We start from the raw sequence: 11,209 nt of genomic DNA on the forward strand, positions 1-11,209 counted from the left end.
TCAGAAATGTCGCAGTAACACTGCACAGCTCTGTGTATATGATGAGGTATATCAGGCAGTTTACCTGTATCAGTTGTGGTCCTGTGGGTGGAGCTCTGCCTCTCTGCGTTGTCTCTCCTCCTCCAGGTGTCTGGTCAGAACCCTCTGCTCCTCCAACAGCCTCAGATTCTCTTTCTTCCTCTCCAGCCGCTCCAGATCCTGGACTACACCCTCGTGGAGACGCTGGAAAATACAGCTTTAAATACCTGATTTTATCCAGACCCTTTAGCACTTCAGTAAAGTTGTATTTACAGCTAAGTGCTTAAAATAACATGCTAACAGCTGTGCCTGGAATTCCTTAGACAAATACAGCAGCTCTGGACCCTGCATTAGATTTCAATACCACATCATCTGCCACAATTCCTGTAGCTTTAAACAGGCCCACAACAGAATCTCGTATAGTTCGAACTTTAATTGTTATAATTTGTTCCCTTTTAAATCTCATGTAAAAAATTATACTTAATACAGACTTTTTTTCAAACACATGTCGATACAGACTCATTATTTATTTCAGCCTGTGCAGTGTCTTCAGTCCATTAAAAGTTACAATACTGAACTTACTTCTTTAAACAAATTGATTTTAATGACAGAACAGATAAAACCTGCGCTGACCTTCCCGTTACCCTGACTGACTGCCTCCACCGCTAACTGTTAGCTTAGCTGTTAGCTGTGAACGTTAGACCGGCTCGGTTCGGCCCGGTTTACCTGTCGGTCTAAGGCCTGTTTTAAGTGAACACCAGCCACGGTGGTGAAACTTAGAACCACAGAAACTCCCAGAACCACTTTAGAGGTTGTAGACATCACGCTAGGTTTAGCATCAGGCTAGCCAGCTACTAACTGGCTTATGTGTAGTGGGTTACTTCTTCTTCTACGGTTGAGTGTTGAGTCTTGAGTCTTCTTCGTCGTCGTCTTTGTTTTAGGTTTATTGTCGGTTGGCAGACCAGCGTAAAGGTGCATTACCGCCACCTTCTGGATTGGACAGCGTATTCTTTCTGTTAAACCTGTTAAATATTTAATTCGGTGACATTATGCTTTGCTTCTTTAAACGCAGATCTGAGTTTCTCTCTTTCGTCCTCAAACGTTTTGAAAAATTTTAACTGTTAATTTTAGCTGTTTGTGTAAGTGTTTGTTTGTGCAGTATATCAACTCACACATTTCCCTTCGTCCTGCACGGACCGGAGAAAACATATTTTCCTCAGACACTTCCTGGGGTAAGAGTTGAGGTTGCTTATGAATCCTCCTTTACTCAATGTATCTGACAACTTCAGTAACTTTGCAGATGCAGATTATAAAGACAGAATGTAATCTAAACAAAATACATTGACTATTTTTCAAGATTCAAGCTTTTGATTCTGTTCATCATTGAGAACATCTGTAAGATTAAACAAAAGGGGGGTGAGAAAAATAAATACGGTGCTGCTGAGAATTGTTATTATTGTGGATGGAGCAGCTGTCAGAGTGTGTTAGAATCAGCTCCACTTTTCTGCTGCTGCTAATGCCAATGTTTGTTTCATTAGGTTTTATTCAGCGTTTTCTCTTTTTTTCACAAATCAGGTTTGTGAAGTGCTTCTTCACAAACTTTATTGATAAGACTCATGTGGAATTTGTACATTCATGTTCAAAGAAATACATTAACTCAGAAACATGTTTTTAAAAATATTAAAAATTTAAATGCAATTTAATTTATTTTTATGGTTATTCCATTTCAGAATTTATTAATAAAATAAAATAAAAAAATAAAAATCATTTTTGTCACAGGTAGTTGCTTTTATAAATACAATATTTTTAAGCTCCGCCTACAGGGATAACGGTATATTTAACTACTAAAACACAACACTGTCACCTCTAATGTTTCAGTCCTACATTAGGTCCAAGCATTAGTATTGGATAGTGTAAATTAGCTTGTATTCACTCCCTATTTAATAATTTCATTCACGTGAACATAAAAAAGGATCAGACATGTTAAAACTGATATAAATAAATGTGTAGTTTTAAACAACATAACTACTACTCCCATGAGGCCGCTCGGAAAGCTTCGAACGATCTTTTCTTTAAAAGTTGACTGACTTTACGCTCCACCAATAAGGAGCCACGCTGCCTGCGGGGGGCGTGTCTTGAGGTCCCGACAGGAGAAAGTGCCACGACTCTGCAGGCAGACAGACTCCACTGAGGTGAGGAAAGTTCGCAATTTCTCTGCTGCTGCTTTACAATTTAGCCACTTAATGACGAGAGAGGATGAGAAGTTCAACATGTGGGTCAGGCTGTGGATTTTATTCGTTAGAAATGATTAGAGAAAAGATTTCACATGGCCAGGAATGACAGGAGGTTTTATTAGGACGCTTCTGTGCAGGAAAGTCAAATATTATATTTGGAAAATGTGAAAAAACATCTGATCTCTGACGTGTCGATGAAGGGGGTCCCACACACGAACTTTCTCAGGCCGTTAGATGCCAGAGGACATAAACCTTTATGACGGTTAATAAACTTGTCTTTACCGGTTTGGTTTTTAAAATGTGCAGAAATGTAGAAACCAGAATCCGTTTCCTGTTTGTTTGTTGTGGTAATTGTTTGTATCTGAAAAACTGACCGGAGTTACACAACTGCCACTGCTGAGTGTGTGTGTTTGTGTGTGGGGGGGGGGACACGTCACTCCTCTGCTCCAGTGATTTCAGATCCTGGTCAGGAGGCTCGTTCCTTCCACAGCTCGTTCCTTCTGTTAAAAAGCAAATGCACATGAGACAGTGAAAATATTCCAGAATGTTCCTGAGGGATTTTCCATGGTTTCTGTCAGGAAAACTGAGTCTGGGGTCAGAAGAACGGTGAACTCTGAACCCGGCGCAGACAAAAGTCAATATGTTTGCTCTTGTCCCCAGAGGATGTCCACTGTGTCTCTACATGAACGTCCAACCTTTGGATCAGGGGGAAAAGGACATTTTCACACATTTTCTCCTAGAAAGTTCATATTGTCAAAAACAAAAGAGAGTTTCCTCCACACAACTGAGCAGTCACTGGGGGAGGGGAGGTTTTTACACCTTTAAATTCTGCCCCCTCTTAATGCTTTTAAAAGTCTGAACAGTTAAACCCTTTAATGTTAGGCCTGACCATAGACTCATTAAACTGTCAGATTGGTCAAATTTTAGCAGCTAAAATGACTTGATTAAGTGAAGTAATGGTGGTGTTTTTGTGTAACCTTAATCAGAGTAATAAGGTACTGCAGGTACTGGAGAGGCTGTAGCTCAGTTGGTAGAGCAGACGTCAATGAACCAGAGACAGTCACTGCAGACAATCACACGTTAAACAATAAAAACTTTACAGTTTGTTATGCCGTTGCCAGGACAGGAGACTCATATTTCTGTGACATCCCCTCTTTGTCCTGCAGACTTCCTGTGGTACTCTAATCAGACATGGATGTCTCTGACCCGCAGACCCTTGGCTTCATGGTCTTTGGAGGATTCATGGTCCTCTCGGCTTTGGGTATCCTCCTTGTCTCCACCCTCTCCATGAAAGAGACTTCGTACGAGGAGGCGCTGGCCAAACAGCGTCGTGAGATCATTCAGAACCAGAACCAGAGATCAGAAAGGAAGAAGAAGGACAGGCCTTTGGAGAAAAAGAACAAAGCCAAGAAGAGAGAGGACCAACCTGACGGGAACCTCTCTGAACCGGGTAGTGATAGCAGCAAGAAACCTGAGGTGATGACCAGTGCAGAACCAGATCCTGATCCAGAACCTGCTTTGGAACCCAAAGCAATACCTGAATCAGAACCAGAACCTGTTGAGTCTCTTCCAGCCCCTTCTCCAAAGGACAGGAAGAAGAAACCAGCTTGGGTGGAGCCAGCTACTGTGGTGGAGTCTGCTGCTAAGAAAGTCCTGGTCCTGGCCATTGCCCCGGTTAGTGATGTTCACATGGTCCCTGAAGTAAGCAAAGAACCATCTGCTGCCAAACCTGAGCCCACAGAGGCCGTGAACAAGAAGAAGAAATCCAAGAACAAACCTGAGCAAACAGGTAAGGAGGGAGGGGGACAGAGAGGGGGCCTGGGGTGTGGTCCTTTAGTGTCTCCACATACAGAGGATACAGTTAACAAAGAGGAGCAGCTGCTTTTCTGTTATGACGGTTTCTCTAACGTGTAATATCACCCGTTACCAAAACATGAAGTAGAATTTTCTAAAATTCTCTTTAAAACCAGTTCCTATAGGCACCAGTTGTTCTGGTGTCTCTGTTTTCTGTCCCACAAACTAAATCAAACTCCATGTATGTAAAACTGAACATTGATGGTTGTGTGGTTTTCTATCCATCACAGAGTCTCCTGTCACCTCACCGCTGATATCTTACAGCAGTCTTATGTCTGCTGTGTCCAACATGGTGCTCACAGAAGACGAGACCAACAAGCTCGTGGAGGTCCTGAACCAGAGAGCTGGGGTCCACCATGAGTCCTGGCAACTGGTAAATTAATACCAGCAACCAGCTAACTTTAGCAGCTAGCAATGACACACACACACACACACACAGCTCAAATTGAACACCTTTCACCAGCTGCCTTAGCAGTTAGCAGTCACTCCAGGAAGTTTCCACTTTTTTGACACTTTTTCTCCCAAACAATTAATTCATGTTGGGTTTTTATGATTTTTTTCGAACAGCAAATTTCACAGTTAAATTATTGCTGTGATCAGAACTGGAGTTACTTGTTAATGCTGTGACTGGTCCCCCTGTGAGAAGCTGTGATAACTAAAACAAGAGCTTCCAATAAACTAAATCTTAATAAATTATAGTTTAAAAGTTTTAACTACAGTCGTATCGCTCAGCAATAATAATCCAGGTGTTTGATCTTTTAATTACAGCTTTTATCACTAGAACTGTCATCGTGCTGAGTGGGTGGATGTATTCACCTTTCACCTTCACAAGTCCACATGTCCTCAAAGTGGTAAAGCTTTGACTCTGATCTATGACACTCAGGCCTGTCAGAAAGGGGACCCTCTGCCCACTCTGAAGAAACAGTTGGAGGACAAAGAGAAGCTGCTGATCTCTAAACAGGAAGCTGCCGCCGCCGCCCAGCGACGCCTCCAGGAGCTCAGCAAGGTGAGCCATGCAGTGCACAGGTCCAACCACCTGAACTCTGATAGGTTCTGTTTGCTCTCTGTCCTTTTGGTGTGATTGACAGAAAGGACGCCTTTCAACCACCGGCACCAAGGTTTTAGAGCATAGCTTGGTCCACACTGACAGAACTGAAATGTCTCAACATAGTCACAAGAAGCTCCAGTGCTGGATTTTATAGGGAAAAACTGAATCAGTACTGGAAACGGATTAACTTACACCACCTGCTGAGCTGTCAATCAAATTCAGTGTAAGGCTACTAATGTAATACCTTGATTGCTGTTGTGTTTCTTCAGGAACTTTGTGCAGAAAAATCCAAGACTTCCTGTGTGGAGGCTCGTCTGAGTGCAGAGCAGAGTGCTCGAGTTCAGGAGGCCAAAGCCCTACGGACCAAAATTGAGACGTGTGAAAAGGAAAACCAGAAACACACACAGCAGCTGAACCAGAAGGTGCAGTAGGATGGCACAAACTTTTAGTTTTGCATTCAAGTCTGAAGCTGCTTATGGCCAATCTGAGTCAAATCAATCAGTCCACCAGGGCCATGATCAGTCAGGTCTTGATTTGGGAAGAGGGAGGAGGACCTTGTGCAGAATTAGGTCTTAAGTCTCCAGTGTTCTGGCTGACCGGTTGATACATAAATGTGACAGAAAACATTGTGGGTTGTAGTATGTTTTGCTAACTGTTTGTTAACCTGGAACAGATTAGCCGTCTGCAGGAACAGCTGGAGAAAGGCCCCAATGCTCAACTGGTCCGACTGCAGCAGGAGAACTCAATCCTCCGAGATGCCCTGAACCAGGCGACCAGCCAGGCAGAGAGCAGGTAAGATACACCAGAGATCGCCCTCTAACTCTGGCCCAGTTGTCTGCTGCGATCACATCGTGTTTGACTTTTGAGTGTCCATCCATCCTATGTTCATCGGTCAGTTCTTCAGCTGTCCTCTCTAACCCAATCTGATCTTCCCCACAGGCAGAATGCGGAGCTGGCCCGTCTCAAGCAGGACTGTGTCCGTCTGGGTCAGGAGTTGACCGAGCGGACCAATGCATTGCGAGCCAGTGAGGTGCGCAGGAAGAGCCTGGAGGCCAAGATGGCCACCAGCGAACAAGAACTGGCTCGAGTTAAGGTCAGAAATTCACAGTTGTTGTCCTGATGTTTGTTAATGAAGTTATCGCACATGAAACTACATCATTGGATTTTGTGTTGGACAGAACATAAAGTTAATTTTTAATCACCCAGAACACACTTCCCACTTGTCAGTATCAAAGAAATACTGTGACAGGTAAGTATTAACTTACCTGTCAACACCTGTGTCTGCAGGTGGAGCGTTCATCTGACGTGGAGCAGCTCAGGATCAGGTGAAACCTTTTCTGCTGTCACATTACTGAAATAGCAAGCAAGTGCAGATGTTGCGGAGGTGTTTTGGACGCCAAGTGACTTCCTGCGTTACTTTCGTCAGGGTGCAGCATAGAGACGAGCAGGCTGAATCTTTGAAGGCGGAGCTTACACACCTGAGGGAGGAGCTACACCAGCTGACATCATCACAGACACTAAGGTTAGAAACACAACGAGCATTTTCTATCATTGTATTTCTGTCCCAACAAATTAAAAAAAAAAAAGAAAATGGCCCTGTTTTTTGTAAACATCAGAGTCTCAGCTTAGTGTAGCAGTGAGAGACTTCAGTTATGACGTCTTCCTGAACCATAGTCTTGAATTTATTAAATGTGATTTTTGTTTGTTTCTCTCCTCAGAGTGAAGCTGTCTGAGGCTGAAGCTGCACATCAGACACAAAATGACGTATATTTGAAACTGTTGATTCCAGTAAACAGAGGCTTTTGTCGTATTTTATGTTTCCTACAGATGTTTAACAGCTGCTGTTTTTTTTGCAGGAATCAGGAAGTGAAACCGAGTCTGATCAAGCATTTGAAAGGTGAAAACACTTGACATATAAACAGCTGATCAGTATTTGAGTGTTTCGTTGGATTACAAATTAATTTAGTGCAAAAAGTCTGTCCATTACCAAACAGGGGAAGTAAACAAGAAGTTACATTAAAATGTTAATGCATTTTTAACAGCATGTTGGTGGAGTGGTTAGTCCTGTTGCCTCAAAGCTTGAAGATCCCTGGTTTGAAATATCTAACTATATAAAAGCTGTTAAAACCAGCACAGGATATTTAATTGTCAAATGGGTACTTTTACTTTGGTATTTTCAGTACATTGTGCTGATAAAACTTAAATCTGTTTACCTTAGTACCATTTTACTGCAGGAGTTGGACTTGTAGTTCAGAATTTTGAAACTGTGTTATTGTAGTTTTTTATCTGTGCAGTTTTATGTGTCAAACGCTGACGCATCACGGCAGCACGTAAAAACCAGCTCTATGCTGACAATGTGTTTTTGTTGGTTTCAGTCTTGAGAAAGACTCTCAGCTGCTTCGCCTGGAGGAAGAGCTGCAGCAGGCTCAGAACCACAGCATGGTGGGTGCAAACATGTGCTCCCATCACCACTTGGTCTTGGAGTGAGTTTTGCTTCAGAAAGAACTGTAACAGTGATGATGAGACAAGTCATTTATAGACTGAAAAAAAAAACCTGTTCATTGAATTAATTTGTTTCCTTGCAGCTGAAAAATCTGAAAAGTGGGATAAAATGAATAAACACATTTGGCTCAGTAACTGCTGAAAAGAGTTTGGGATATAGTCAGGTAACTGGGAAATGAGGAGCAAGTGGGGAAAACTTCACAGGGTACTGGGGAAGTGGGATTTTTGGTTAAAGGAGGGAACAGGACACAATAGAAAAACACCAGCAGAGAATTCATTACAGGATTATAAGAAATGGGAATTTTCTTAAAAAGGTGCGTTGAAGTTGGGTCTGTTCTTCTGTTGTTTTCTTCAGGAGCTGCAGGAAGAGTTATCTACTGCAGAACGTCAGAGCAAGCAGAGAGAAGCCGAGCTTAAAGCAGCGCTGGTCAGTAACAAAACACAGGAAACAACATCAGATGGGTCAAAGTCTGAAGTTTTACATCTGCAAAACTTTTTGTGTTTTCAGACTGAAGCTGAGTCCAGGCTTGTGTCCCTGAGTTCAGACTTCCAGGCAGCATTGCAGGGTCTGTTTCCTGGTGTCTATGTGGAGGCCGATCAGGTCAGTCAGGCTTGATTCACTCAGCAGTTTGTGTAGTGTCAGCTACATTAATGAAACTGAGGGCTTTATTATTCTGGCCATGAGCCTTATATTTGCACAAAATTACATGACACATGAATAATTCTGTGATCTGGGTGTGAAGCCTGACAGTCCAGGAAACAGCAGCATTGTGTTGATAGGATGATTTTGTTTTGTTTTTTCTTCAGAGAAACTGGCTGCAGCTTTTTACTGAGAAAGTCCAGAAGAGTAAGAGTGAAGCAGAAAGGTCCAACTCTGAGGTAAAATCACCAAACTGTTCCTCCTCACATGCCTGGTCGACAGATCTGGCAACGGTTAGCATTATTTTTAGCCTTGCAGTGTGGGCACAGTAAGAGTAGTTAAAAACTCATATTACTTTCTTTACACAAGCTGAATATTTCTGTGCATTTTTTATGGAAACACTTCTTTCTCAAAATAAAATTTTTCCTTAAAGATTACAACTTAACACATCAGAATGTTGTTTGCCTGAATTTGGCTTTTATCGTCCCACAATTTTTTAATGTTCCCGCGAATTTTGGGCTCTTTTTAGAACTAAAATATTTTTGTTAATCACAGGACTCTCGAACCGAATTGCTTCTTTTTCCATTATGTTTCTTTGTTTTCTCTGCAATGTTATTTTTCCCGACCCCATGACATTAACAAATCAGCTCAACTATGTGCGTCTCTGCACAACATGTTGTTGAGATTTGGGAAGTGTTCACGTCTGGGCATTTGTGAGGCTCTGTGACCTACAATCACCTTTTCTGCTTATGTCTGCGTAGACATTTACATGTATCAATGAATACACATAATTCTGCCTTGAGGATACAGGATGTAATTGAGCATGAACCAGCTGCCACTGTAAAAATCATGGCAGAAGTTTGAATAAGTTAAACAGACCTGTGTTACCCGAAGGTTGAATCCTACCTGGATGACTGAGAATCTTCACCGATATTCCCATGGTAGATGTTAATGAGGTCTGATGCTGCTGATGAGTTGATGTTCACAGGTTTTATTGTTGTCTGATCAGCTGCAGTTGAGTCTGAAGGACGCTGAGCAGAAACTGAAGGAGCTGGAGGCACAGTTTGATCCCAATGCAAAGCTGCTACTGGAGACGGTGAGTCAAACTATAAATGAACTTTGTGTGTTTGTCAGTTTTTTATATTGTTTTTTATTGTAAACTGTTGTTTTGTTGTCTCTGCCAGGAAGCTGAGCTTCGGTCTCTGCAGCAACAGACTGAAGAAGAAAAAAAGGTTTGGAAGAACAAACTGTCAGAGACTGAGCACCAGAAACAAACAGTGAGAGGCCTTGATCTCAGTTTAGGCTTATTACATATATTCACTGGATTCACAAAATGTGAATATATTTATACACTTTGAAGAATGTCTTATCTTGTCCTCCCAGTTCTCTATTGTGTGTGTGTATATAAATATCTATACATTAAAATCCCTCTGTGACTTTACTAACTGGTATCATGTAATTCTGTGTGATTCTCACTGTCTGCAGATCCAGGACCAGCTGAAGCTGCTGGAGGATGAAGTTCAGTCCAAGAGGACAGAGACAGAAAACACTCAGCAGGTCTGTTGTAGTGAGTAAAACCAAACAATTGTTTGAATGTTACTGGTTGTTTATGATGAATTTACTGTGGTGTCTCAGCTGAAGGAGCAGCTGATGCTGATGGAGGCTCAGCTGGAGAAACAGCTGGAGGAGGCCAGTTTCACCCAGATCTGCAGCGAGGAGCTGGCCCAGGTCTGACACACGAGATAAACAGGGCTACACAGTTATTACCATTATTGATTCTGAGCTTTTTCAGTTCAGTTATTTCTGCATTTACTCAGATCAGTGTTGTTGGTTTGACCAAGAACTTTATCTGTGTATCAGCTACAGTCTCAGCTGCAGCTAATGTCCATTAGGCTGCAGACAGAGCAGCACCAGCGACAGCACCTGGAAGGAGAGTTGCAGCAGGTCAGAGTCACATCTGGAACATCTGTCACACTAAAGGAGAGCTCAGAGAACAGGATGAGACATCAAAGCGTTTGCTTTGTTTGTATTTTTCAGGCTCGACAGGAAGTGTCACAGCTGCAGCAGCAGGTGGAGGCTGAGCGGAGGTCTGCTGCTCCGCTCAAGGTTTCTGTCTTCAACATGTTTTTATGTTTATTTCAAAAATCGATTTCACATTTTAATGATTTTAACTGAACAGAGACGTCACAGAGAGAGAGGACGCAATCGGCACCTGGTGTCAAAGCCAAGAGAAATGTTGCTCATTTCTTACGATTCAGTCCCAGCATTAATAAAATGATAAAAGTTCATTTAAAAGCCGAAGATGTTTGTGTTGAATGTGAATTCTTGTGTTTTTTCTGCAGGAGGAGACTGTTGCAGTGAAGGAGGAGACGCCGGTGTGACCGCTTGTTACAGTCACTGATTGATGTTAGATTTGGAAATTCCACCTTTAGCAGAGTAACAGAAATGTGACATGATAAAGTGTATGGGACAGCTCATTAGTGTAATTCTACAGGACAAATAAAGTATAAATTAGTTTGGATTTGACACCACAACCAAGTACTTAGTTACATAATAACTGTAGTGCTCGTCTTGTTTTGTTCTGCATTACAATTTTATATAACAGTATCATTGAAATGCACTTAAAATACTTATTTTGCAGAGTGACTCATTTTGAAAAAGATTCTTACTGTCATTACTGATGAGTTGATGTCAACTTAACAGTGGGATGTTAAATTGTAAATGGTCTGCACTTATATAGTGCTTTTATACCTACTGGTACTCAGAAGCGCTTCTCACTCTCAATCACACACACACTCACACACCAATAGGGGAGCTGCTAGGCAGCTGGCCAACTAAGTTGATGTTCAGTGTCTTGCTCAAGGACACTTTGACATGTGACCATTGGTGGACAACTGCTTTACCTCCTGCGCC

At 42.1% G+C, this 11,209-nt stretch overlaps 2 protein-coding genes across 3 annotated transcripts; one reads left to right on the forward strand and one right to left on the reverse strand.

Moving 5' to 3' along the window:
• Nucleotides 1-69: 69 nt before the first annotated feature.
• Nucleotides 70-934, reverse strand: pet117 (protein PET117 homolog, mitochondrial). Its single transcript, XM_067497057.1, has 2 exons — nucleotides 745-934; nucleotides 70-222 (listed from the first exon to the last, which is right to left on the reverse strand). Exons 1-2 carry the CDS (start codon nucleotides 838-840, stop codon nucleotides 70-72), a joined length of 249 nt encoding a protein of 82 aa, XP_067353158.1. The 5' UTR covers nucleotides 841-934.
• A 1,182-nt stretch (nucleotides 935-2,116) lies between these two features.
• rrbp1b (ribosome binding protein 1b) lies at nucleotides 2,117-10,942 on the forward strand. Of its 2 annotated transcripts, XM_067497009.1 has the most exons (22): nucleotides 2,119-2,210; nucleotides 3,419-4,041; nucleotides 4,337-4,479; nucleotides 4,990-5,112; nucleotides 5,424-5,576; nucleotides 5,828-5,946; nucleotides 6,094-6,247; nucleotides 6,442-6,479; nucleotides 6,581-6,676; nucleotides 6,873-6,918; nucleotides 7,011-7,051; nucleotides 7,530-7,596; nucleotides 8,012-8,083; nucleotides 8,165-8,257; nucleotides 8,464-8,535; nucleotides 9,306-9,392; nucleotides 9,481-9,573; nucleotides 9,782-9,853; nucleotides 9,932-10,024; nucleotides 10,157-10,240; nucleotides 10,334-10,402; nucleotides 10,639-10,942. In XM_067497009.1, exons 2-22 carry the CDS (start codon nucleotides 3,444-3,446, stop codon nucleotides 10,675-10,677), a joined length of 2,352 nt encoding a protein of 783 aa, XP_067353110.1. In that variant the 5' UTR covers nucleotides 2,119-2,210; nucleotides 3,419-3,443; the 3' UTR covers nucleotides 10,678-10,942. The 2 variants fall into 2 exon arrangements, with proteins under 2 accessions (XP_067353111.1, XP_067353110.1); XM_067497010.1 differs by lacking the exons at nucleotides 10,157-10,240; nucleotides 10,334-10,402; nucleotides 10,639-10,942 and having other exon boundaries at nucleotides 2,117-2,210; nucleotides 9,481-9,631; nucleotides 9,932-10,027.
• The last annotated feature ends 267 nt before the right edge of the window (nucleotides 10,943-11,209 follow it).

Source organism: Channa argus, chromosome 3 (genome assembly GCF_033026475.1).
Source record: "Channa argus isolate prfri chromosome 3, Channa argus male v1.0, whole genome shotgun sequence".
Classification (NCBI taxonomy): domain Eukaryota; kingdom Metazoa; phylum Chordata; class Actinopteri; order Anabantiformes; family Channidae; genus Channa; species Channa argus.